At 52.7% G+C, this 26,626-nt stretch overlaps 1 protein-coding gene across 9 annotated transcripts in view; it reads right to left on the bottom strand.

The window, feature by feature from the left end:
* Positions 1 to 26,626, bottom strand: part of KIDINS220 (kinase D interacting substrate 220) — a 125,397-nt gene that overhangs the window by 23,038 nt on the left and 75,733 nt on the right. For 2 of the 9 annotated variants that reach the window (XR_007914407.2, XM_070069470.1), the window contains exons 23-31: positions 24,755 to 24,933; positions 23,500 to 23,723; positions 20,973 to 21,086; positions 20,234 to 20,290; positions 11,364 to 11,495; positions 8,761 to 8,859; positions 7,607 to 7,843; positions 4,315 to 4,395; positions 37 to 93 (exon numbers count right to left, since the gene is read on the bottom strand). Coding sequence is in view for 7 of the 9 variants with exons in the window: in XM_070069470.1 (XP_069925571.1) it covers positions 43 to 93; positions 4,315 to 4,395; positions 7,607 to 7,843; positions 8,761 to 8,859; positions 11,364 to 11,495; positions 20,234 to 20,290; positions 20,973 to 21,086; positions 23,500 to 23,723; positions 24,755 to 24,933 (1,174 nt within the window). In the remaining 2 variants the exon portion in view is untranslated. Of the gene's footprint in view, positions 1 to 36; positions 94 to 1,532; positions 4,396 to 7,606; positions 7,844 to 8,760; positions 8,860 to 11,363; positions 11,496 to 20,233; positions 20,291 to 20,972; positions 21,087 to 23,499; positions 23,724 to 24,754; positions 24,934 to 26,626 lie in introns of those variants that run through there. The other 7 variants (XM_008249999.4, XM_008250000.4, XM_008250001.4 and 4 more) reach the window with 4 other exon arrangements.

Genomic DNA, 26,626 nt, shown 5'->3' with positions numbered 1-26,626 from the left:
CAACTCATTGATCGGGAAAACCAAGTTTTTACATACCTCAGTTTACACTGGCTCCTCGGACGCTCTATCTATCTCAAAGGCAGCGTTTTCTCCCTAGGCACGAAAGGGTTCACAATTACATCGGATTTCAGATTCTCTACGTAACCTGTCTCAACCAGGGATTCTCAGCCTTTGTGAAGCGAGGAGCCGTTAAAGAACCGTCCAGGGCAGACTCCGTGGCATCAACCCCCACGCTTCGATGCGCGGCCATCATCGCGGCCATCATCGCCATCATCGCGGCTCGCTCAGAACTCGGGGGCGGGGCGGGGCGGGGCGGGGCGGACCACAGCCTGGGAACCAGCAATGCGAGCCTTCCGGGGGTCCGGCCAGCGGCACCCCCGACTCCGCCCTCTGCCATGCCAAGCAGCATCCCGGCTCAGGCTCCGTCTGCTCAGGTGCCGCCAAGGAAGCGCACTTATCGCCACTTCCCTCCAACCTCGAGGACGGGAAGGGGGCCCCCAGCCCCCTGGTCCTGGTAGTCCCCGCCATGCACGCAGGGGCTACCAGGAATTCAGGGCTTCCTAAACTCGGCAGGACTTCCAAATAGGCTGAGAATCCCTGGTGTAGCCAAAAGTTACATGGTCTTAAAGCCTTTAAGTTTAGTACTGTAGCCAGAAAAAAAAATTTTTTTCATTTGGGAAGAAATTTCCTAATGGTTAGTATTTAAGACAAAAATGATTACGAATCTATTTTACTACAGCACTACAGCATGAAATGATCTAAGAGGTTCCCAACTTAGGGTAAGAACAGTAGCAAGTAAGTATCCCAAATTCCTTAGCTGGGCAATCAAAGTGTTTCTGACCACTATATAAATAAAACACGCAAGTGAAACAGCATGGAGACAAATTCTCCTTTCACTCTGGAAGATGTCGGTTCCGCTCCCAATGCACGAGCGTCCCCGAGCAGGACGGACGAGCCTTCGACCCCCAGCACCGTGGAGCGGGCTCGGCCCCCACACCCCTGCGGCCTCTGCTGCCAGATGGCACTACTCCCGGTGGACAAAGGGAACGACCCGCCAGACGCCGCTGGCTTCGGGGAAGGTCCGAGGGTTTGGACTCCTCCCAGCTCAAAGCAGGCTTCTGCGTATCTGGGAGTAAGCTCTATTATAAATAGACACCAAGACACATCCCTGACACACTCGAAGGGATGATGGTGTGACTCAGTAACCCATCTGCTTTGGCGGTTTCTGTGTCAGTACGAGAAAAGCAGACTTCCCCAGAACCTCCCCGTAATAAGTGGATATCCCCCAAGGACCCGGATCCCCGAGCCTGCGGCCGGAGACACTGCACAGTGTCGCTGGGCACCAGCAAGTGTCCCCAAAGCACCAGGCGGACCCTGGCCTCCGGAGCCACCTTCTCTCAGAAGGGCCACAGGGTAGCTCAGAGCCGTCTGCCAACTACACAGCTGTCCGTGCGCCTCAGACCTACGACCCCACAGCACGCAAGGCAACAGGTCTGTCATCGCTGTAGTAAATAAAAATCCATGAGTCAGAATAGCATGCATTGTTTTATTATTTCCTAAGTCTGTTTGTACATGTAATGCTTTAGTATTAATTCCACAAACAGTATAAAGAATACTCTCCAATGACATTACCCTGCAACCACACATCTGAAAAGGAACAAAATACTGCCTTTGAGAGAGTCAGGAATTACACAATACCGCAAACTAATGAACACTATAAATATTAAAATGCTAACACTTCCATGTACGTCTATAACATACTGCCTTTTTAAATTAAACATTTGTTGAAAATCGTGCAAAATAAACATATTATTAAAATGCTAAATTCCACTCAAACATGCAGACAATGAAACACAAAAGGGCACCCACAGTGGCTGGCCAAGCAAATAATTTAATCAGCACACCAACAAAAATCCATCACGGGACAGCCGCGGCCACGGAGCGCTAACCCCAGGTGCCGCGCCGCGGTGACGCCACGGCCTGCACTCCTGGGGCTCAGCGCACACTGCCGGAGTCCACTCCACGCAGACGAGCTACACTAAAACGACAACAATTTTCAGTGCGTGACGGCCGGGAAGCTTCCAGTCCTCACGCTACTGAATGTGATCATCATCTTAACTCTGCTAACGCTAAACAAACGAATGCTAAACGAAGTCGTGGTTACGTCAGTTTGATCTTGTTGCTACTCTTGCTTTGTTTGATGTTTACAGCCCCTTTTAGAAGGCATTTCCTTCCTCAGGCTCCTCCCCCAGCGTGAACGTGCTGACCCAGGACAGACAGAAGACAAGCGGGCATGGAAGCAAGGATTCGGGCTTTTCCTATGTCCTTGTCATTCACCAGTGCTCCCTGACCTTCGGGACGGAAGTACCCCAGTCGCCCAGGCCCACAAGCATTAGCGCCTATTAGCACAGCGCCCGTCTCCTGGACTCTGGAACCAGAACTCGCACACCCCTGGAGAAGGTTGCAGGAGGCACCGGGGCTCGCCGGGCACCGGCGAACGCGCGGGCAGCCAGGCCGGGACTGGCAGGGAAGAGAATCCAGGGAAGCGGACGCTACGCCCCGCTCCCACCTGCCCTCCTGACAGCTCCTGGGGCCCGGGCACCCGCCTCCGGTACTGCTGACTCACTCCCTTATCCGGCTTTAAAAGCACTCTGCCCATTCCTTACTCGAAATGTAAAACCTCTTCGGTAAGCAACGTGTCTGTTACCTACAACGCTGGTTCTCCGTGGAGCGAGCGAGCGCCTCTAGGTTCTGGGCTGCGGCAGAACCCGCGAATTCTGACCTAGATTAAACCCCTCCCACTTGCTCCACGCCCTGGCTTCTACCAATGACAATCGCGTGTTCTACAAAACGGGCGCCTGGGGACTGCTTTTCTGGGGCGGATGGAGCAGCACGTGCGATCCGTCTCATCTCCGTTGCCTGGGCTGGGGGTCAGGGAGGTCCAGGGAGAGCAGGGAGGTGGGCGGCTCCTCGTTAGGACGCCTCATTGCCACGCCTGCTCTGCGCAGGTCCCTCTCACCAAAGTCCTGCGCGCGTCATCTGGGGTGAAGGGTACTACAGGGGGAAGTGCTGCGCGCATGGAGGCGCAGGGCGATGCTGTCGGGAGGGTGAGGGGCGCCACTGCTGCCGCCCCTAGAGGATGCTCTCCCGTTCCTCTCCGAAGCCTGTGCTCTCAGAAGGGGCGGCCGCGTGCAGCTCCGAGGACTCCTTGGAGAGCCTCGCGTAGCTGGAACGCTGGCCGCGCTTATGCGCCATGCTCTTTAGATTTTCATTCTGCATGGCGGTGGGGTGGGGGCCGGAACTCGGCCTCAAGATGACCTGAGGGGTCTCCCGCATCCCCTCCATTTCATCGAAATTCTGGTTGGCTCTGTTGGCCGGGGCGCTGTTGTTGTTCAGGGTCACGGTGCTGGGCGTGCGGTTCAGGTTGTAGGCCTTCTGGCACGTGGGCCAGCTCTCTTCCGGGCTGCTGGCCAGCAAGCTGCACTCGGAAGGGCTCTTCTTGTCTTCCGAGCATATGGACATGCGGGCCAGCGCGGGCTCTGGGAGCCCGCTCAAGCTGTGCGGCAGCCCGCGAGCCGCGCCGCGGCCGTCGTCCTCCAGCTCGATGAGGTTCGCCTTCTCCAGCTGGGCCTCGTCGGCCGCCTCGTTGTGCAGGGAGTGGCTGGGGGAGCTCTCGCTGGACCGCACGCCCGAGTCGGACGAGTCCTTCTTGTCCAGGAGGGCGTCCGACAAGTACTCCTTCGCCTTAATGAAGGTGCGGATCGGCTCGGCGCCGTGCTCCGGCGACTTGGCCGCGCGCTCCGCCTTGCCCGCCACGCCCCCCTCCTTGTCGTCCCGGAGCAGCGGGGTCTTGTCCGACTCCTCCGGCCCCGACTCGTCTTCGTCGCTCGGCAGCTTCTGGTAGCGCAGCCCGCTGCCCTTGAGCTTCAGATCGGTCTGGAAGAGACTGGGCCTCTCGCAGGGCTTCCTGCCCGGGAGCAGCTTACTGCCCGACTGGTCGGACTTCTCGTCCTCCTCCGTGATGGGGTCCAGGGGCGAGGCGTCGCTGGTGGACACCCCCGAGGAGGAGTGGTCCAGGACATCGCCCCTCTTCATTAGGAACGCCTTCCTCCCGTCCTCCTGCTTCGGCTCGCTCTCCTTCCCCTTGTCTTGCTCGAGATTAGAATGGATGGAGCCGCCCGAGGAGCTCTGCCCCAGGTAGTAGGTGCTATGGGGGGACGACCTGCCGCTCAGCGTGGCGGACCCCGGGCCCCCCTCCAGCTGGGACATCTGAGCGATGTACTCTCGGTAGGCATCTCTATACTCAGCCTGCACCTTGTCAGTGAGCTTCGAAATTTCGATACTGGAATCCTGGGAGTTGAGACTCGAAAGACTCGGAGTTCTGCGAGTTTGTGACTGCGAAGGAAAGGGAGATAAAACACTCTCAGAACTCAGATGAGCAGGAAAAGACAGTGAGCGTCAGCTTGGAAATACACGTAAACAGTCTCAAAAGTCATTGAATACCAAATTCTCTCACAAGAATTCTGGATGACACTTTAATAAAAGCTGTGAACTCATGAGTAATTCTATTAGAAAGCTTTATGTCCATTTTAAAACTATTTTATTGCTAATGTTTAAAAGTATAAAGGCTACATTAACAAAGACCCTGAGCATTTTTTTTTTTTACAGGCAGAGTTAGACAGTGAGAGAGACAGATAGAGAGAAAGGTCTTCCTTCCATTGGTTCACCCCCCAAATGGCCGCTACGGCTGGTGCTGCGCCGATCTGAAGCCAGGAGCCAGGTGCTTCTCCTGGTCTTCCATGGGGTGCAGGGCCCAAGCACTTGGGCCATCCTCCACTGCCCTCCCGGGCCACAGCAGAGAGCTGGACTGGAAGAGGAGCAACCGGGACAGAATCCGGCGCCCCGACCTGGACTAGAACCCAGGGTGCTGGCGCCGCAGGCAGAGGATTAGCCTAGTGAGCCACGGCGCCAGCCAAGCATTTGTTTTTATAACTTTAAATTTTTAACTTTTATTTAAGGCAAAAATCAGGTTTGTTGAGAAAATGAATAAATTCCTCTTGGAAGAGGAGATGTAAGACAGCTCAAACACAAAGCACAAGCCATCAGTGTAGGGACCTCTCTCAATTTATGTGAAGAGAGTGTCTCTCAGACTTTGGTCAGAAGGAAGAAAATGCACCGAGAAACGTCACCGGGCAAGCCAGGCGTTTATCAGGGAACGCAGCAGCCAAGAGCCAGCGCTCGGAGAACAGCGGCAGAGGCCGCGGCCGGAGTCAGCCCGGGAGACAGAGAGGCAGTGTTTTCAAAAGGGTAAGCTCCAACGTGACGTTTTAAGATTAAAGTTGCTGTAGATCCAGAAGACCTAACACATGGGGAGTAAAAAGTACGGAAGGGAGAAATGGAAGAAAGAGTATCAAAGGAGTTTAAGAGGGGCCGACACTGTGGCATAGCAGGTAAAGCCACCGCCTGCAGTGCCGGCATCCTATATGGGCGCTGGTTTGAGTCCCAGCTGCTCCACTTCCAATCCAGCTCTCTGCTGTGGCCTGGGAAAGCAGTGGAGGATGGCCCAGTCCTTGGGCCCCTGCACCTGCATGGGAGACCCGGAAGGGGCTCCTGGCTGGAGCAAAAGCCAAGACGAAGACACAGAGGCAAGCAGCGTGCCCCTTCTGCCAGACGAAAGTGTCCAAGTCCCTGAGTCGTCCCCGCCTGGCCGGCCCATTGGCACCACTGTTCTCACATGCAGCTTGGGAGCACCCCCTAAGGACGCCAGCGTGGGGTCTGCCTTTCAACCCCGCCCACCCAGGGGCCCAGGGATGTCCAGGGCCACGCGGCACGCACGCGGCACGCATGCAGCACACACGCGGCACACACACGGCACGCATGCGGCACACACGCGGCACGCACGCGGCACACACACGGCACGCACGCGGCACACACGTGGCACGCACACGGCACGCATGCGGTCGTCAGCTCTGCAGCCAGGCGTGGAAGAGACACGCCAAACCACAGTGCTCCTGTGAGTTTCACCACCGGGAAAAACATGAGAGGAATTCAAACAATTCATGGAAAATGAGCACGTGCTTCTAATTCCATCTTCCCACAAATTATCTCAAGCCCCTTTGTAGTCATTTTTCATAAAAATGTTATTTCATTAACACGCAGTTTGCTTGTCCTGAAACACAGGAACGAGCGCTCAGCAGTGTCTCAGTCTCCACCCCTAACGCCGTGAACACGGCAGTTCTCAGGAGGGGCGTGGGGGGCCTGGGGGAAGACAAGTCCGGGAGCAGCTGTCGGGGCCACACAGGGCAGGCCGAGGGCTTCCGAGAGACAGAGAGGGCGAGGCCACACTGAGCTTACGTGCCAGGAGGCATTGTATCCCAAGTTGAGGCTCCTCAACTCCAGGAAACGACACAGAGCGTCTCCACCAGCAAGCCCAGCACCCCCACAGCGGCCGAGCCCCGGGGCTGCCCCCACCACGACCCCCGCTGCTCTCCGGGGCCCTGGCCTGCTGCTTCCCCTCTTCTCCCCGGCTCCTCCTCATGCATCTCTCACTTCTGCTTCTCCAAACCTGTCCCTCCTCTTCCGCGATCCCGTGTGGGACCTGCGTGCGGCAGCGGGTTCAGCCCCTTGCTACACCGCATCCATGGCGGAGTCGCGCTGCTATTCCAGCCAGCTCCCTGCTAATGCACCTGGGAGGGGGCAGTGCGTGGCCAGAGTCCTTGGCCCCCTGCCACCCAGGCAGCAGACCCAGATAGCGCTAGGCTCCTGGCATCAGCCTGGCCCAGCCCTGCAACCATCTGGGGAGTGAACCAGGGGATGGAATCTGTGTGTGTGTGTGTCTCCCTCTCTCCACCACTCTGCCTTTCAGATAAGTACGATAAATCTCACAAAAACACAGGCAGAGTGTGTACGCACTGCAATGCCAAAGGATGCCGCTCAGCAGAACATACACCATGTTCTCCAGCAAACACGTCTCAGCCCAGTCTTTTTTTTTTATTTTTTGATTGATTGATTTGTTAGAGAGGCAGAGTTAGAGAAGGAGAGACAGAGAGAGAGAGGTCTTCCATCCACTGGTTCACTCCCCAAATGGCCACAACAACCCAGGGCGGAGCCAGACCAAAGCCAGGAGCGAGGAGCCTCGTCCAGGTCTCCCGCGTGGATGCAGGGGCCCAAGCACTTGGGCCTCCTCCACTGCCTTCCCAGGTGCATCAGCAGGGGGGCTGGGCCAGAAGAGAAGCAGCCGAGACTGGCACTGGCGCCTGTAGGGGATGTCGGTGCTGCAGGCCGCGGCTTTAACCTGCTGAGCCACAGCCCTGGCCCCTCAGCCAAGTCGTAACGACTCCCCGGGAAAAGAGCAAGGCGGAAGTTGACCTTGCACCCCTAACTGCCACAGCCAAGTCCCTGTTACTCTCCATGCCACGCCCTGCTGCCTTGCTGTCACGGCTCCTAGCAACCTGAGAAACGCCCTCTCTCCTGCCTTGCAAGCTGCCCCGTCCCGACACGCAGGCGCCCCCGCGCCTCTGCAGGGGCGTGAAGCCGCAGCCAGGCGTCCTCAGCGACACACAGCGGCCGCGTGCCCCGTCACGGGAGATGCGCCCGGGGGTCCCACCTGCCAGCTCAGATGCCCGTGGCGCGGGGCCCCCTCGTCCAGGCCCAGGGTGTTCAGCTCCTCGAAGCTGAAGTTCAGCGTGTAGGGAGCCTGGCTGGAAAGCTCCGTGTGCGGCAGCTCCGTGTGCGAGGCGCGCCGGGCGGGCTCGCTGTGGGCGCCGGCGCCGCCCGCGTTCTCGCCCAGGAACCGTGGGTCTTCCGGCACCACCTGGTTCTCTGCAGTCCGCATCTCCAGTACCTTAACAGAAGAACAATCGTGACGTCTACACTGATAGCCATGACGTCTACACTGACAGCCGCGCTGCAGAAGCTCTTTCGGAACGTTTCCAAAGAGAAACATCGTGAGGTTACGCAGATGAAGTGAGCACGCGCACGCCCCTAGGTGCACTTCCGGTGCATGCACACGTCTGCTTATGTCCGTCTTTAATTCATACTAAAAGGCGCAATGGCAGGAAGCGCTGTGTATACACAGTCCTGCACGCTAACTTACTCGTGCTCGTAATCCTATCACTTCCAATTTTAACTGGAGAACAAGGCACAAGCGGCGTGTGTCGAAGCTGAGCGGAGCTGGCGCGCAGCAGTGCGCAGACTACCTGGAGGCCTCAGCACAGGCCCGGCTCCCCTCCGACCCCAACCTGGACGCGGGAGCTCAGAGCGCAGCAGGCGGGGGCGGGGCGGGGCAGGGCAGGGCGGGGCGGGGGCGGGGACAGGAAGCACCAGGGGCAGGGGCTCTGGCTAAGCCCACCGGGCAGGATCCCTGCTGGCGACACACGCCAGAGTGAGCAGTCGGCGGTGGGCGCCAGGCACAGGGACCTCCACCAGGGATGGAGGGCGACCCCGGGGGATGAGTGGGGGGTTCCTTCCAGGGCAGCCGCCAGCGAAGGGCGGGGCCTCGGGCGGGGGGCGGGGCTGTCCAGTGAAAGGCAGGCCTGGGGCTGCTTCCCCTCAGAGTTCTGCTGCAGCGCCCAGACAGGCAGCGGGTGCCCAGCGCTGCTGCGAACGTTCTCCAGAAACAGGCTTGGATGCAAAGGAAAAACCCAGCTAGCAACTGTTTTCAAACTATGAAAAAGTGTCAGTTTAGACCTGTACTTGCTGGTGTAAGCCACCTTATACGTGACAACAGAAATGCTATGTGACAACATTGAAGTCTCTTACCGTGCTTCGGAAAAGGTGCCAGTCTCCGAAGTTCATATTCATCTCCTTCTTCAGTTCCTCAATGTTACACTGAGCTAATACACGGCCGTTTATGTTTGCCTGCGTACAAACAGCAACAAGTATAAAGACAAACAAAATGTGAATTATTCTTTCTAGTGATTTTAAAAGCTCTCATATTTAGTTTCGTAGAAGTCGTCAGAGAGCAGAAAGGCTGAGTAAGGAAGTGCACTCCTGTGACAATTCAGCGAACACACACTTTGAACGTCAGCCATTCCCTTCTTTCCTAAGACTCAGGCATTCTAGTAAACAAGCCACTCTTCCGACCACCCCCAGCCAATCCGCCCTGCTGTGTCCAAGACCGCCTGCCCCCTCACGGCTCCAACAAGACGTGCCTTTTTCTGTCTGATCTTCAAATCCCAGCAGGGATATGAAGACAAGCGGCCAGGAGAGGACCGAGCCCTCCGCCCTCCCAGGAGCGCTGGCCACTGCAGTCCGCCCGCCGAGCCCCGTCCGCCGAGCCCCGTCCGCCGAGCCCTGTCCGCCGAGCCCCGTCCACCGGCTGCAGGAGACCACTTCCACCACACAGAATGTCCACCCACTAACTTCCCAGTCCACCGAACCACAGAGAACGATCGCCCACTCTGGGTGTCTTTTTCTCAAATAAGAAAAAGAGCCTTTTCTCTATGAATAATAGATAACACCCCGTTTTCAGAAACATAAAACCCAACTTTACTGGCTGTGGTAAAGTTCCGGAATATCTATGTTTCAAGTTAAAGAAGCAGGTGCAGGAACAAGGCTGTGCCGAGCCCCAGCAACAGCCCCGGGAGGCAAACCAGCGGCTGTGACCAGTCTGCGAGTCGCGGGCAGGAGGGACCCCTGGCTCCAAGAGCTGCAGGAGGAGGGGGTGTGTGCACGGGACAGGCAGACGCGGATACACGGGGACCGTCTGTCAGGAACCGGACACTACCCGAAACCCCTGACTCTATGACTCTACGCAGGCTGCTAACGGGGAAGACGGCAGGTGCGTATGCTTGCAATTCTCCTAAGAATTTCTTCGATGCCATTCCTTGAAGCATGCCAGCACCAGAGGCTTAATAATGCACCAATTTATCGCCGCACTATAATACAGAAAGTGTCACCTGGTGGAAAAATCGACTGAACCTGGGCTCAGCCAACCTCTCTCATCCAGGGCAAGCCCGCCCTGCAGTCCAGGGTCCTGTCCCGTGTCAGGGTCACTGTCAGAATTGCAAGAACAGGGTCTCAGAAGCGGTAACAGGACACAGATGCATCGGCCTCGCAAACCCAAGTATGTCGTTAAATGTGACAGCCTCCTAAGTCCCATGACACAAAAGTGAGATTCTGGGGGAAACGCAGCAAGTGAGGCTTCCTTTGGTAATTAAGTCACAGAAGTATCACAATGAAAGAAGATGCAACATAGAACGGCCTCCAATCTCCAGTCCCACACTGCAGCGCTCTGTCTCCATCAACGTGGAGTCCCTCGGGAGAGCGAGGAACTGTTTCCATCAACGTGGAGTCCCTCGGGACGCTGACCTCATCAAGGCATTCCTTTGCTTACTGACCCCGGGACCATTCGTTAAAAATTACATTGTACTCTAACTGCTTTGTTTTCTCTTCCCACTTACAAAGGACCAGGTGACAGGGCGACTTCACCACACCAGACAGACTCGCGACTCCCTTTGCTGCTTCCCCACTTGGCAGAGCCCTGTCGGGGCTCTCCCGAGGTAGGGGTTCCTCCCGAGGTGGGGGGTCCTCCCGAGGTAGGGGGTCCTCCCGAGGTAGGGGTCCTCCCGAGGTAGGGGTCCTCCTGAGGTGGGGGGTCCTCCCGAGGTAGGGGCCCTCCCAAGGTAGGGGTCTTCCCGAGGTAGGGATCCTCCTGAGGTAGGGGTCCTCCCGAGGTAGGGATCCTCCTGAGGTAGGGGGTCCTCCCCAAGTAGGGGTCCTCCCCAGGTAGGGGTCCTCCCGAGGTAGGGGTCTTCCCGAGGTAGGGGGTCCTCCCGAGGTAGGGGTCCTCCCGAGGTAGGAGGGGTCCTCCCGAGGTAGGGGGTCCTCCCGAGGTAGGGGTCCTCCCGAGGTAGGAGGGGTCCTCCCGAGGTAGGGGTCCTCCCGAGGTAGGGGTCTTCCCGAGGTAGGGGTCCTCCCCAGGTAGGGGTCTTCCCGAGGTAGGGGTCCTCCTGAGGTAGGGGGGTCCTCCCGAGGTAGGGGGTCCTCCCGAGGTAGGGGTCCTCCCGAGGTAGGGGTCTTCCCGAGGTAGGGATCCTCCTGAGGTAGGGGTCCTCCCGAGGTAGGGGTCCTCCCGAGGTAGGGGTCCTCCCGAGGTGGGGGTGTCCTCCCGAGGTGGGGGGGGCCTCCCAAGGTAGGGGGGTCCTCCCCAGGTAGGGGTCCTCCCCAGGTAGGGGGGTCCTCCCGAGGTAGGGGTCCTCCCCAGGTAGGGGTCCTCCCGAGGTAGGGGTCTTCCCCAGGTAGGCCCCCCCCCCCCGAGGTAGGGGTCCTCCCGAGGTAGAGGTCCTCCCGAGGTAGGGGGGTCTTCCCCAGGTAGGGCTCCCCCCCCCCCCCCGGGGTAGGGGCCCTGCCGCGCTCAGCACCTTCCTGATGGTGGCGCAGTACTGAGGCAGCAGGCTCTGGTCCAGCCCTTCGATCTGCTTCAGCTTCTCACACACGGCGTCCACGTTCATCGCGTTCAGTGACGTCGCTGGGCCGGAGGCTGGGCCTGACCCCTACGCAGGTTGAAGAAAAACGCGTGTGAAAGACTCGTAAGCCACAGGGCGGAAATGCCCTCAGGGCAGATCTAGCTCGTGCCACTCTGTTACAGCAGACACGCAGCAGAACCACTCCTCTAGGAACACCCACAGACCAGCCCACACCCACTTTCCAGATGGTGACAGCTCACTCTCAAAGGGAAGCTCGCTGCCATCAGGAGACAGGAATTTTAAAACAAAGAGGGAACACTACTGCTGCCCACGTTATAGCTAACGTTTTGAGTGCCTCTATTAAATAAGCAGGTAGCTCTGCAGTTCTATTGGTCACATTGTATAGCCAAGGCATTAAAACTCCCCCTGTAGAACCTGCACAGTAATCACGTATGAAACTGCTGTATTATTCTTTAACACATATGAAAGTAAATATGCCCTATTAACATCTGTTCTCGTCTAGAAAGAAAAGACAAAATAATAAATAAGGCTAGAATCTAAAACATATTTTCTGAATGAGGTGAAGTATTAAAGAAAGATCTGCCCGTGGCTGAGCACACAGCCACGTGGAGAGGCTGTGATGTACACGGAGCGTGAGAACGGCCACGCGAGGAGTCACGGTCACAACACACGCACAGTCACAACACACGCACGCTAGCACCCAACCTGCCCGGACCGGCACCCAACCTGTCCAGTCTTAAAACCTGCGATCTCCCTTGCTCCAACCACCTGCTTTGAAGAGGTGATGGTGACTCTAACTGCAGAGAGGAGACAGACAACCTGATACAAAGATGGCGTCCCAGCCATCTGGCCTGTCTGCCACTCCACCAGTCGTCAAATGATCGTACCTTCAAGGGTACATGAATTTATAACAGATCTTCTTCTGCCTCTTCTTATCTCTGTCAGGACAAAGGCAGACCGGAGCACAGCCACAAATGACTGCTAGGCATCTGTTAAACAGCCCTTGTAATGGGAACGGATAACACACATTCTTTAACACGAGTGAGAACATGCGCACAGCACGCCCCTGCGTTGTACTGCTCGGGATAAACACAGCTATGGGAAGAGGGCACACTGCACAGACGGCTGACGTGGGAATGCAGTGAGAGAAGTCTTAGCAAGTTTACAGGTGTAACACAGGTCCACAAGAAAACCGCGGACCCACTGCACCACACACACTCATCACAGTTGGCTTAGGGCTAAACGTAAATTTAAAATGCACCACTTAGTGCACGGCCAAGGGTTCGACTGCTTCAAAAATACTAACAGCAAAACACTACCCTTTCCATAATTCACTTTTCACCTCACTATGCATAGTTCCATTGTCTGCCTGGTTAAGTACAGCCAGTATTCGAAGTGCTAACTACCCACAATCTACTGTGGAAATGCTGCCTATGAACTTCTAACAACCACAATGTTGTTTTTTAAAACAGCTTGCTGTGCTGTAATTCACACGCCACGCAGGGTCTCTTCTGAGGTGGGCGACTCGGTGATTTGTAGCACAGTTCCCAGTTGTGAGACCCAACCTCAGACCCTTTCCCTCACCCCGAAAACAACCCCTGCACTCATCAGCGGCCACTCCCCGCCCCTCCAGCTCCCAGCCCCAGCTCCCTGGCAGCCCCTCACCCGCTGTCCATCTCTGCACATCTGCCTATTCGGGACTTTTTTTTTTTTTCCGGATTTAAAAATCACTCAAGAGGGACAGGCATTTGGCCTAGAAGCTGGGATCCCACGTCCCATGCTGGAGAACTTGGTTCAGTGCCCCGCTCCTGCTCCTGACTCCAGCTTCCTGCTCACGCAAAAGCTGGGAGGCAGTGTGATGGTGTGGTGCTGGCTCGTCACCCACTGGGGGCCCTGCCTGTCCCAGCTCCCAGCTTCAGCCTCCACTTGGATCAGCAGCTGCAGACCTTTGCGGGGTGAACTAGGAGACTGTTAATGCGCCTGGGACAGCCGTAGAAGATGGCCCAAGTGCTTGAGCCCCTGCACCCCATGGGAGACCCTGAAGAAGCTCCTGGCTTTGGATCGGCTCAGCTCCAGCGCTCTTCTATAGTCTGGGACAGCAGTAGAAGATGGCTCAAGTCCTTGAGCCCCTGTGCCCACGTGGGAGACCTGGAAGAAGCTCCTGGCTCCTGGCTTCAGGTCGGCACAGCTCTAGCCATTGCAGCCAATTGGGGAGTGAACCAGCAGATGGAAGACCTCTCTCTCTGCCTCTCCATCTCTCCGTGTAACTCTTTCAAATAAACAAATAAATCTTTAAAAAAAAAAAAACCATAAAGGAACATTTGCCCAACAAAATAATTACTGGATTATAACTCATAGACAAAACTGTTGTCCATAAATTCATAATTGAATAAGTAAATGGATGAGAAAGAAACACCAATCTCCCTCACTTTTCCTTATCCTATCTATACACTGAATACATTTATGAAAGTAGAAAGGGAACAGAAAAAGTTTGCTGTCCGGCAAACCTCAGAAAACAGCGGCGTCTACCAGGCCCAGCGCCAGAGCTGAGCTCAGTGCCCGGAGAAGCACGGCGGGGGCGGGACGCTGCAGGCATTCACTCGCGCACGCAGGAGCCCAGGACCCTGCAGAGCTGAGAGCGGGCAGCGGCAGGCCTCAGCACCAGGAAGCCCCTGCCCGGCGGGTGCACCGCGCAGGGCCTTCCTAATGATGGCAGCGTCTCCCTCACCACGAGGAGACATCAGACAGTCACACCAGGGACCTCCTACAGAACCAGCTGCTGAGCGCTGAGCCATCTGGGCAGCCGTGAAGGAGAAGGCAAGACTGGGAGAGACTGGGGGAGACTGGGGGAGCTGGGGGAGACAGGGGAGACTGGGAGACACTGGGGGAGACTGGGAGAGACTGGGGGAGACTGGGGGAGCTGGGGGAGACTGGGGGAGCTGGGGGAGACAGGGGAGACTGGGAGACACTGGGGGAGACTGGGAGAGACTGGGGGAGACTGGGGGAGCTGGGGGAGACTGGGGGAGACTGGGGGAGCTGGGGGAGACAGGGGAGACTGGGAGACACTGGGGGAGACTGGGAGAGACTGGGGGAGCTGGGGGAGACTGGGGGAGCTGGGGGAGACAGGGGAGACTGGGAGACACTGGGGGAGACTGGGAGAGACTGGGGGAGCTGGGGGAGACTGGGGGAGACTGGGGAGCTGGGGGAGACTGGGAGACACTGGGGGAGACTGGGGGAGCCTGGGAGAGACGGAGGAGACTGGGAGAGACTGGGGGAGACAGGGCAGACGGGGGAGACTGGGAGAGACTGGGGGAGATGGGGGAGACTGGGAAACACTGGGGGAGATGGGGGGAGATGGGGGAGATGGGGGAGACTGGGAGAGACAGGGCAGATGGGGGAGACTGGGAGACACTGGGGGAGCTGGGGGAGACGGGGGAGACTGGGGGAGCCGGGGGAGACAGGGGAGACTGGGAGACACTGGGGGAGACGGGGGGATATGGGGGAGATGGGGGAGACTGGGAGACACTGGGGGAGATGGGGGAGACAGAGGAGACTGGGAGAGACTGGGGCAGACAGGGCAAATGGGGCAGACGGGGGAGATGGGGGAGACTAGGAGACACTGGGGGAGACTGGGGGAGACAGGGGGAGACGGGGGAGACTGGGAGAGACTGGGGAGACAGGGCAGATGGGGGAGACTGAGGGAGACAGGGCAGATGGGGGAGAAGCAGCAACAAGAGACAACTGGATTGAACCCTGGACCACAGAAACTACACCAGCGGCGAACACGGAGAAATCGAAGTGAAGTCAGTAGTTTAGTCAACACTGTTGAACAAAAATAGTAGTAACTGAATTTCAGTTTCTGCTTTTGGTAATTACACTACCGTTAAGGACGATGCTACCATCAAGGGACTACAATATTTTACATCTTTCTTTAGGCCTAAAATTATTCTTAAAATAAAAGTTGTTAAAAAAAAATCCCCCAAAGAACTTTATTTCTGGTGGTACTGATAAGAATATATACTAGACATGGACCAAATTAAAACTTGTCAACCTAGGGTGAAGAATGTAAAATAGGAAAGCGTATGTTATTCCCATAGAGAATCTGTGAAGCCAGCAACAGAATCATGCTACCAAAGGTGCTGGCCTTTTAATGCAAAAAAGCTTCACATTACTTTCATGATTCTTTAAAAGTTTCACATGTTATCAGCTGAAGTAACTCTCTCGTTGGGGATTATGTAGAATATACAATTTTCTATAAACATATACACGTATATATACATAGAATCCGAGTGACTGGAACGCTTGGCAAGGAGGGACAGACACACGCTGACAATTCCATCCACACACTCCTCCAGCTCCGTCAGAACTGTAAGTCCGTCCCCGTCCTGAGGAGGGACGGATGGCAGTCACCTGACGGGCCTCTTGTAAAAAACATTTTTATTCTGATTTTTAATTAGCTTTTAACAGATTCAATGTGATTTATAGATAAAATTCTCAGGCCTTTTGTAAAATTATCATGTATAATGAGATCATTCTGAAACCAAATGAATCTTATAACCAAAATACTGATTTTGAATGGAAATCTCAGAAAAAGAAAGAATACAGAAGTGATAAGGAAACAGCAAGAAGCATATTCAGTAATTCAGTAAATTCTTAACAAACTGACACTCTGAGAATACACAGGATAGTTTAAAAGATAATACTTTCCTTTTTTTAGGGAAAGGGTTTATTGATAGTGAAATCGACAGACCGGAGGGAAGGGGCGAAGGAGGAAATACAAGATAATACTTTAACATTTACCATGCCTTCTACGTGAAATTTACCTGTTGTAAGAACAGATCATTTCAGCAAAGTGATTTGATAAGTCAGACTTAATGAGAAACACTTTCTAACTCAGAAAACTAAATGCAGTTAATGTTAGTTTGTTTAAACTATTCAACATAAACTTAAAAATGCAAAATCAGATTTTTTCCAGGTAAAAGGTACCAAGACATTAAGCCTTCCTTGAGGGAACTCTTATAATTTTGCATTGTACGTAGATAAAAACTATCCTCTGAAACGTCATCCTCCTCGGCAGGTGCATTACATGGGCTGAGACTTGCCAGCCAGGAATGAGCGCCATGCGAAGGCTGACAGCGGCGGTTAGAAGGAGCCCAGGGCACGAAGCAGGCAGACGCCACAGCCCAGCAAGGTGCAGTGAGCGCCCCTGGGAGTCTACGGGGAACACGGGACCTCACTGAGGGTTCTGTACCTGTCTGTCTGTCACTCCCAGCGTCCCACAGCTTTAAGGAAGGAATAGAACAGAATGAAGCCGCAGCGAGACGTCAGCCATCGCCACTTCCCTGAGTTCCCCGTAACTCTGAACAATGCAGCCCCACAGGAACTCCCCCACACGATCTCATGCGCATGCGTGCTCGGCAGTTACCAAACTGCACTCTCAGAATCAGTATCTTTCCTGTTAAAATAATCATGGGCCATGCATTCCATAAGAAAACCAAATCAACTTCACTATGAAAAGTCGACATTCCTACTACGTACAAGTTTAAAATTAAATTTAGAACATTAATTCCTTGATAGTACATTGTATGATCATAGCAAATGAAATACCTAACCACACTATAGCCAATGTTAAAATGTACACTTTTGGGGCCGGCACTGTGATGAAGTAGGCTAAGCCTCTGCCTGAGGTTCCGATCCAGCTCTCTGCTATGGCCTGGGAAAGCAGTGGGGGATGGCCCATGTGGGAGACTGGGAAGAAGCTCCTGGCTTCAGATTGGCCCAGCTCCTGTCATTGTGGCCATTTGGGGGGTGAACCAGTGGAAGGAAGACCTTTCTCTCTGTCTCTCCCTCTCTCTGTCTGTAACTCCACCTCTCAAAGAAATAAATTAAATCTTTAAAAAAAATACACTTTTAAATTTGGACTTTGTTTTACTGGGCATGCAGCACATAATAACTGCACTAAAAACAATTTTAAAAGAAAGGCCCTGAGTCTTATATCTCATGAAATCATAAATGTAATGAAGAAAAAAATCTGTACACTTTAATTTACATAATTTCAGTGATATACATTTTTTAAAAACTTCACTTCAAAGCACACAACCATTGCTACTATGTTTTTGTACTTGTTAGATTGGTAGAGGTGTTCTTAGAGTCTACGGCCGACTGACAGCACTGGACCAAAGTTAATGTGCAACACAGCTTCAGTGGCAGAGGGCAGGGCTTTCCAGCTCAGCGTCAGGCGCCTTACGGCGTCCCCACACCTGGAGAATTCCACGGGAAGCCATTCTCAGTCTATATAATCAACCTTCTTATAAACAGGGTTTTTAACGTTTTATATAAATATATATGTGGAATCTTGCAAATTTTTAAAAGGCATGTAATGAATTATAGTTTACCACAAAACACCCAAAACACAAGGGAAAGCTATTACTAACCTAACTGGAAAAACATAACATTATTTAAACTACCTGAAAAATAATACTTGGGTCAAAGTTGAAAGATAAAGCTTAACACTGGGGCTGGCGCTGTGGCGCAGTGGGTTAAAGCCCTGGCCTGAAGCGCTGGCATCCTATATGGGTGCCAGTTCAAGTCCTGGCTGCTCCTCTTCCAATCTAGCTCTCTGCTATGGCCTGGGAAAGCAGTGGAAGATGGCCCAGTCTTTGGGCCCCTGCACCCACATGAGAGGCCTGGAGGAGACTCCTGGCTCCTGGCTTCAGATCGGTGTAGCTCTGGCTGTTGTGGCCATCTTGGGAGTGAACCAGCGGATGGAAGACCTCTCTCTCCCTCTCTCTCTACCTCTCTCTGTAACTCTTTCAAATAAATAAAATAAATCTTAAAAAAAAAAAAAGCTTAACATTACATTTTAACAGCAACTTAAAAAAAAAAAAAAAAAAAACCAAGGGCTGGTGGTGTGGTACAGTGGGTTAAGCCACTGTCAGCATCTCATATGAGCATAAGTTCGAGTCCCAGCTGTTCCACTTCTGATCCAGCTAATGTGCGTCGGAAGGCAGTGGAAGATGGCCCAAAAGCTTGGGTCCCTGCCACCCAGCTGGGAGACCCAGGATGGAGCCCCTGGCTCCTGGCTTCAGCCTGGCCCAGCCCTGGCTGCTGCAGCCATTGGAGGAGTGAACCAGCAGGTGGAAGGTTGATTCTCTCTCTCTCTCTCTGTTTCTCCCTCTTGCTCTGTAACTCTGTCTTTCAAATAAATAAATCTTTTTAAAAATAAATAAAATTAAAAACCACATACTAAACAATAGCAATAAACATGATTTTGTCATTTTTTCACTATTAACTGTACTCTAGGATTTAAATGGTAACATTACTATAATATCGTTTCCGTGGAAATATCCCAAGCAATTTAGTTAAAAGTAGCTGTTTTGGAAAAAGTTTTGTTGAGTTGAAGTTGGCCACAAGGACTTCCAAGTAGGAAATGAATGTAGTTTCTCAGTATAATTTAAGAAAAAGAAAACATAGGCTGGAAATTTAAAAAGTGCAAGCAGAATAATAAATCCACTCCTGAAACACGTGTAGAAGTGTGAATCCTGTTCCCGGCAACTACAGTGACTGCGAAGGCCCTGAGAGCTGACAGGGACCCTGTCCCGAGCCCACAGCTAGACAAAGCCTACAGCACCGACTTCCTGCCTCGGCATCTTGAAGCGTCCTGTCCAGGTCTCCTGCCAACGGGAGCGGCGTGGTCAGGAAACCGCTGTCAGCTCCCCCAGCGGTGCGGACAGAAACGCCCTGGGTGAGCCCGCCTGCTTCCATGTGGTCACTCACGGACTGGCTCCTGTTCATGCGAAGCGAGAGCTTCATCTCTAAAACCCTTATGCACTCAAAGTGAACAGCACGCTGGCTGTCAGGAGCCTGAAATGCTGCACAATTAAGTCGGCTTAATACGGCTGTCTTAGGCTGTGCAGGCAAGGCTGAGACAGACGGACTCAGAGAACGACAGCCCCTGCAGCCTTAACCCAACCCGGGGCAGGGCTGCCACGCTGCTCCCTGCGCTACCCCAGACGCCATGCCCAGGGCTGCCGGCCAACGGGCCGCTGTCACAAGGCACCGGCGGAGCTCTCCGCTCGCTCGCTCGGCTGCGGGGAAAAGAAACACTGTTCCTCCAGCCTTGGAAAAAGTGCTTGCAGCGGACCACAGCCGCACCCGGACCAGGTCTCAGGGCGGGTGGCCCCGCTCCTCCAGAGGGCTCTCCCAGAGAACCGCAGGAGGTCGCCCAGGAGACTGGCGCCCCTCCCCGCCCGTCTCCCTGAGTGTTACAGAATGACTTTATCTGAACAAATACAGGACAACAGGAAGTGGGCCCGCACTGAGACTGGCACGCAGGCTGCACCAGCCAGACAGCCAGCTTCGGAAGGAGCCGCTGAGGGCGCTGTTCCGGTCCACCCTCGCTAGCTCCTAACGTCTTCTTGTAGTCTCAAGGGTGATTTGGGATATTTGCAAAAACACTCTGCAGTTGTAACCAGCCACAGGCTTCATCAGAACCGCCAGTGGCACACGGCGCTGACCACTACGGAACGACCAGCAAGCGGACACGCCCGCGGTGCTGGAAAGCCCCTCCCTTATTGGAAAATGTAAACAGACCCCACCTCACGTCACTGAGAAGGAGGGAAAGCAGGAAGAAATGCGAGGGCAACGTGAAACGTTAGCGTCGAGTTAATCAGGAACTGGACCATCAGCACCCACTACTCCAGGCTAGCTGCCCACCACAGCGCAAAAGCGGAGTTAGCGAGCTGCGTCACCACAGCCAAGCCAAGCGAGGCGAGGCGGCTCCACACCACCAGAGGCTCCATTACCCGCGAGGGGGCTGCGGGCGCACACAGCCCCTCGGCAGCGTCCTCCTTGATAGCCTCCTAGCAACACAGAACAGAGAGTGTGGTGAGGGGGGCGGGCAGGAGAGCAGGGACAGCAACGACCACCCCGGTGCCTGCTGGCAGGCTCCCCTCCACCAGGCTGATTTCAACAGCAGGGCAGATGACACTTTACCCCTAACCGATACAAGTACATTAGCAGGGACTCCTTTCTCAAGTGAGGCTGAGCTAAGTTATCATCAGGAGTCCCAGCTGTTTTAGGCACAGATGCGTCTGCTGTGGATTAGTGTCAGTAGTGCACCTGGAGAATTCTCCTCCTCCTCTTTCAGCTGTGCCATTACACATCCTGTATTTTTTTGCACCATGATGCTAACATATATATATTATACATAATACAGATACCATACATGTACATTCTTTAAATGATATTAGAAACTGACAGATGTAAAGGTTTAGTGTTAAAAGTTTTGGTAACAAACATTATATTACAAGCCAGAACTCTCTGGTTCTAGGAAACTCAACGTGTAACCAACGAGACTGTTATCATTTTCCTTCCACAGATATTTACCAGAAAAGATAATAAAAAACAGTTTATGTTAGTCATAGCTTAAAACTATTTATAAAATCAGTTGCACTCTTACTACGGAAAGGAAAGAATCAAACTTGGAACACTATCTACGTTTATCACGAGATTCATGAGTTAGTTACCCCTTTATATACTTACTAGGCCATTGTTCTGATCTCTGGGCAAATTCGCTTTTACTGATGAGCGTGAGATGAGATGTTGGGAACCGCCAGGGCAGTACCTTGGCGTGTAAAGGTATGGGGCAAAGAATGGCTATGGAAAAACACGCAACAAAACAGGGCATGAACAATCACAAAAATCAAAGTATAATGAGACTCATCAAATGAAGCCAAACATGACTCCCAGACTGTAATGCAGGTGGGAACAGCGAGGGCCTCCCTCATGCTCTACTCCATACCCCAACTTAACACACACTACTTACGTTCTTATGCTGTTCGTTAACGTAAGCGTTTTCAAACAAAGAAACTGAAGTTTCACACCTTACAACTGACACAAGTCTCTCTTACACTGCACGTGCTCACTCTTTGCGGAGAGTACACTGAGGTCCTTGAACACTTTTCCGCAGCAAAACTGAGCTGAAATAATGTGCAACCTCCTCCCCCCAAAGAAGTCTAGAGCGTGTGGACACGCTGGTGTGGACGCCAGGCATAGTGTTCTCTAAGCTCCTGGAGCTGGTCTACACCCTATGTCCTAGAGTTACTAACATGTGAATAACTATTGGTTATGTACATTTCAAACCATAGCATTTATTTGTAACCAGATTCATATAGACAGGAGGTGCCAGTTCTATCAGGGAAAGATTAAGCTTCACGAAGCTGTGCAAGCTAAGCCACAGCCCCGGACACCTGCATCCCATACTAGAGCGCCAGCCTCAGCCCGGGCTACCCCACTGCCAGTCTGGCCCCTGGCTCATGCCTCTGGGGCGGCAGGGCAGAGCTAAGATACTCTGGCCCCTGACCTAGAGTTCCTGGCTCCTGGCTTCAGGCTGGCCCAGCTCCATCTGAGCAATGGAACGCCTCACTTCTTCTCTATGAAATCCCTCACTTTCTCTCTCTCTCTCTCTCTCTCTCTCATTCTGCTTTTTGAATAGATAAATCTTGAAAACAAAAAGGGGAAGGGAAGCACCAAAAATAATTTTAAAAACTTACTACGCTTCACCACACTGAGGCAGCAGCTCCCAGCATTCTTACAACTTGAGAGAATGATTCTGCTTTAAGACCCAAAACCTCAAATACTTACAGAAAAAAAATCACTACACCTAAAAACCAAAGAAAATTCTGAAGAGTTTTAAACTGGCGAAGCACTGTGAAGGCACGGTCATTTCATTCATGAAATCGGTGAACGTAAATCTCAGCCTAGAGAGTTTGGTACATTTGGTGGTTGTTTTTTAATAAACTTCTTGGTTCAAAACTTCCACTGGCATCTATGAGCCATGTTGGGTAGGATAACAGTAGGTTTTAGGCCTGCACTTCCCACTGCCCACCACACAGATGTACGTCCTTGGAGAGCCGTCTCGGGGAGCCCCATGGAGTCACAGCGGGGCTCTGTGACTGCTGCACCTACTGCCAACATGGTCAGCATTTTCCAGAACCGGGAAATTCACTTTAACTCAGAAGTTTGTCTTTGCCACATTTACACTCTACTTCTCTCTCTTCCCAGTTCAAAGGACACTGAGGAGGCAGGCAGGCAGGCAGGCAGGTGGCTCTGTGAACACCGACCCCTGTGTTTCCCTGAATGGACTGAAGAGGGTGACAAAAGAAACGAGAAACCGCAATGGGTCTCAGCACAGCCGCAAAAAGTTAACATTAGGATCCACGCTCCTCTTACCCAGAGAAAATGCTAGCCTTGGCCTACGCCCAGTAGGACCTGAGTACCCCTGGTGACTAAAGGGCTCTCATCTTTTCATTTAGAAAACTTGAACGTTTGGGGCTGGCACCGTGACCCAGCAGAGCACTGGTTTGAGTCCTGGCTGCTCCCCTTCCGATCCAGCTTGCTGCTAGCGCGCCTGGAGAGGCAGCAGAGGACGCCCAAGTGTCTGGTCACCCATGTGGGAAATCAGAGAGGAGCTCCTGCTTCCTGGTTTCAGCTTGGCCCAGACCCAGTCACTGTGGCCATCTGGGGAGGGAACCAGCAGATGGAAGATCTCTCTCTCTCACTCTGCTTTTAAAAAAATCTTTAAAAAAAGGAAAATTGTCATGTTTGTATTAAACAAACAATTACGGCTGCCTGAAGATAACTTGAAATAAAATTCTAAAAAGGAGCTACCATGATGCTGACTGGTAATGACAGCTGATTACCACCAGCAGTGTTTTCCCTTCATTATCTCACGTCTAAATGACACAAATCATATTAAGTGCATAAATACTGCACTGCTGTAGGAACTGAAGTTTATCATTACTGCAAATGTCCATGTAAAATCCTGTACCAGACAGAACTAAAGGACACTTACTCACACAGAAACAGACTCCTGAAAGAGGGCGGTCACTGCTTACCACGGAGTTCGCTTTCTTAGCAAGATAGCAAGCAAAAGCAAACACCATCTCTAACGTGCAGACTCTGAGATCTGGAATGAGTACATTCTTCCCATTTCAAACCAAAAATGCGATTTCAAAGCGGCAGCAGGAACTCGAGCCGCGCGTCGGGACTGAGGGAACGCGCCCCTTACCCTGTTGTAGAAGGGGTGCTGGGGGCCCGTCATGCCGCTGAAGTAGCTGCTGTGGGGCTGCGGCGACACGACCCCGCCCGCGAAGGGCCCGCTGAAGGAGGCGGAGGAGCACACGGAGGGGGGCTGGCTGTACCCCGAGGGCGCCCGCGCCGCAGCCTCGTGGAGGGGGAGCGGCGGGTACGCGAGCCCTCCTATGTTGATCTGCTCTCTGGCCGCGCGGACGTCTGAGCCGTTCAGTCACGTCGTCGCAGGAGGCAAAAGAAAGAGGACACAGGAAGTCAGCACAGCACTACTTCCAGCTTCAATCACCGCGCAGAAACAGGGCCTCCGACTGCGGGGCACCCCACCCGCGCTAACTGGACAGGGACTCCAACGTCCCAAGGGCCCTGGAGGAAAGCCATGGCCACCGCCACGGCATGCTTCCCGTCAGCCATCAGAACTGCTAATGTTTTTTCTGGCTTGAGAGGCGTCTGTTATTTCTGATAGTCTAACAATTCTGATGATTCAGAAAGTGCTACCAACTATTAATATCTCATACTCGTCGACACCACAGCGAGATGCCGCAGGGGCTGGCACTGTGGCGTAGCAGGTAAAGCCACCACCTACAGTGCCAGCATCCCATATGGGCGCCGGTTCAAATCCCAGCTGCTCCACTTCCGATCCAGCTCTCTGCTGTGGCCTGGGAAAGCAGTGGAGGATGGCCCAAGTCCTTGGGCCCCTGCACCCGCTTGGGAGACTAGGAAGAAGCACCTGGCTCCTGGCTTCAGATTGGTGCGGTCATTTGGGGGCTCAACCGGCGGATGGAAGACCTTTTTCTCTGTCTCTCCCTCTCATTGTCTGTAACTCTCTCAAATAAATAAATTAAAATATTTTTAAAATAAAAATAAATAAGTAAACCTTTTTAAAAAAAATAATCTAAAGATTTTGTTACTCCCATGGAGAGAGTCCTCGGTTAAGAACAGAAGACTGGTAAGAAGAACGTTACGAGGGAGTGATACCCTCAAGTCTTGACTCCAAAGTCAAGGTCTGGGGACTGGGAAGCAAGAGCGTAACACAGCGAGTTCAACAAATAGCATTTTCTGAGCAGCACCAAGGGGAGGCCAAGACTCCTAGTCCTCAGTCATTTATTTGCCTGTGAGGTGCCTTGGTCCATAGTTCCCGGTTTTCATGGAGGAGAAACTTACATGCTGAGTTAGAAAAGGGCAACCTTCTGAGGACTTTAAGGAGAAGAACTAAATGGGCCACACATACTCACCTGCGATAATTTCCCGTAGTTTGGGGTCAAGGTTTACAGTGCACGGCAAGAAGGTTTTTACATCTCGTGCCACAAGAACCGGCGTCCTCGAAGACAAAAACACTTCAAAATTTCTTATATCCCCATCGATTTCAAGGAGCGGCTCCACATCTTTAGTTGTTGGGATATTCTTTGATATTCTTCATGGAATAACCAAGAAAGGTCATTAATGTCACCATTTTGAAAAGACGAATTCTGCAGGTAGCTTAAATTATGTCATTTATACAAGCAACACAATACACACCTTGCTCTCATTCTAGAAATCTTTTCTAAGGAAAAGAAACCAAAGAAGCGGTATAGATAAAACTGCATTAAAGCGAGTGAGGCCAGGATTGCGCTGCCTTTGGCCGCTGACACTTGTGAGTGACCTGGCTGCTCCTGCGGTGATCCAGCTCTCCGCTGCGGCCTGGGAGGGCAGGTGGTAGAAGAAGGCCCAAGTGCTGGGCCCTGCTCCCGTGTGGGAGATCTGCCAGCAGCTCCTGGTTCCTGGCTTCAGCTCCAGCCACTGCTGCCACTGGGGAGTGAACCAGGGGTGGAAGCTCGCTCTCTCTCTTCCCCTCCCTCCATCTGCAACCCAACCTCTCAAATAAATAAATTTTTAAGAAGTATCAGAGCTTACACAGCTAAAAAGCTAGTTAATCTCTTTCAGGGATTAACACAAAACATTAAGAGGGCCCAGATGGGCTAGTGTTGTGGCATAGTGGGTAAAGCCGCCACCTGCAGTGCCAGCATCCCAGGTGAGCACCAGTTCAAGTCCCAGCTGCTCCACTTCCTATCCAGCTCTCTGCTGCAGCCTGGGAGAGCAGCAGCAAATGCCCCAAGTCCTTGGGCCCCTGCATCCACATGGGAGACTCAGAGGAAGCTCCTGGCTCCTGGCTTCAGATCAGCTCAGCTCCGGCCATTGCGGCCATTTGGGAGTAAACCAGCAAACGGAAGATTCATATTCTTTCTCTCTCTCTCTCTCTCTCTCTCTCCCTCCCTCCCTCTGCCTCTCTGTAACTCTGCCTTTCAAATAAATAAATATTTAAAAAAAAAAAAAAAGAGGGCCCAGAGATGTAGATAAAACACACAGCTGACGAGTCACATGAAGCAAACTGAGGAAATGCTAACAGCAGCTCTGCGTAAGCATCCACGCGACAGACAGCGCCGCTGGGCTGGTCACCAGCCACAGCCAGCCGCCGCCCAGGCTGGGTGTCTGCTGACCTTTGCAGCTCAGGGCGTTCAACTCGTGGGCTCAAGGAGAGATTGATCTAAATGATAAGCTGTTGGCAGGGGGCCAGCAACATCATATGGGCCTTCATTTTTCAGCTATTTTTCCAAAGGTTAGCATGTACAGAATTTAAGTAACTTTACTTTTCAGTTAGGGGTGAATTTAAATTTCTAGTATGAATTAAAGTTACCAGCAGTGGCACAGCCCATAGAAAGCACTACAAAACCTCAGGCATCAAGCAGCTCCCAGTAAGTTTCGATGAGATTTCTTTCTATACCATGAATCTAGCAGTATTTGTTAATGCCAACATCAACTAAGTTAAAAGCACCTTGATTATAAATGACAGGGGTTTAAAGAAAGCTCATATTAATTCCCTGGCAGAAATTACATAAACTGTTCATATTACTTCCATTCAAAATGAGGCTTTACATTTCAAAAATTTCTAGTTTAAATTAAAATATAAGCAATTCTTATAGCATAACTTAAGAAGTAGTTCTTAGAGCATATTTATTTATTTATATTTTATCTGATGGCATTTATTATTTAGTCGGAGGTTTAAAGTCAAGATAAATGTTCTTTAAAGATTTAAAACGGAAACTCTTAAATACCTTAGAATTTTAAAC

The sequence above is a fragment of the Oryctolagus cuniculus genome, chromosome 2, assembly GCF_964237555.1.
Source record: "Oryctolagus cuniculus chromosome 2, mOryCun1.1, whole genome shotgun sequence".
Lineage (NCBI taxonomy): Eukaryota > Metazoa > Chordata > Mammalia > Lagomorpha > Leporidae > Oryctolagus > Oryctolagus cuniculus.
Note: the sequence above shows the minus strand (reverse complement) of the source record. Positions and strands in the feature narration are given on the sequence as shown.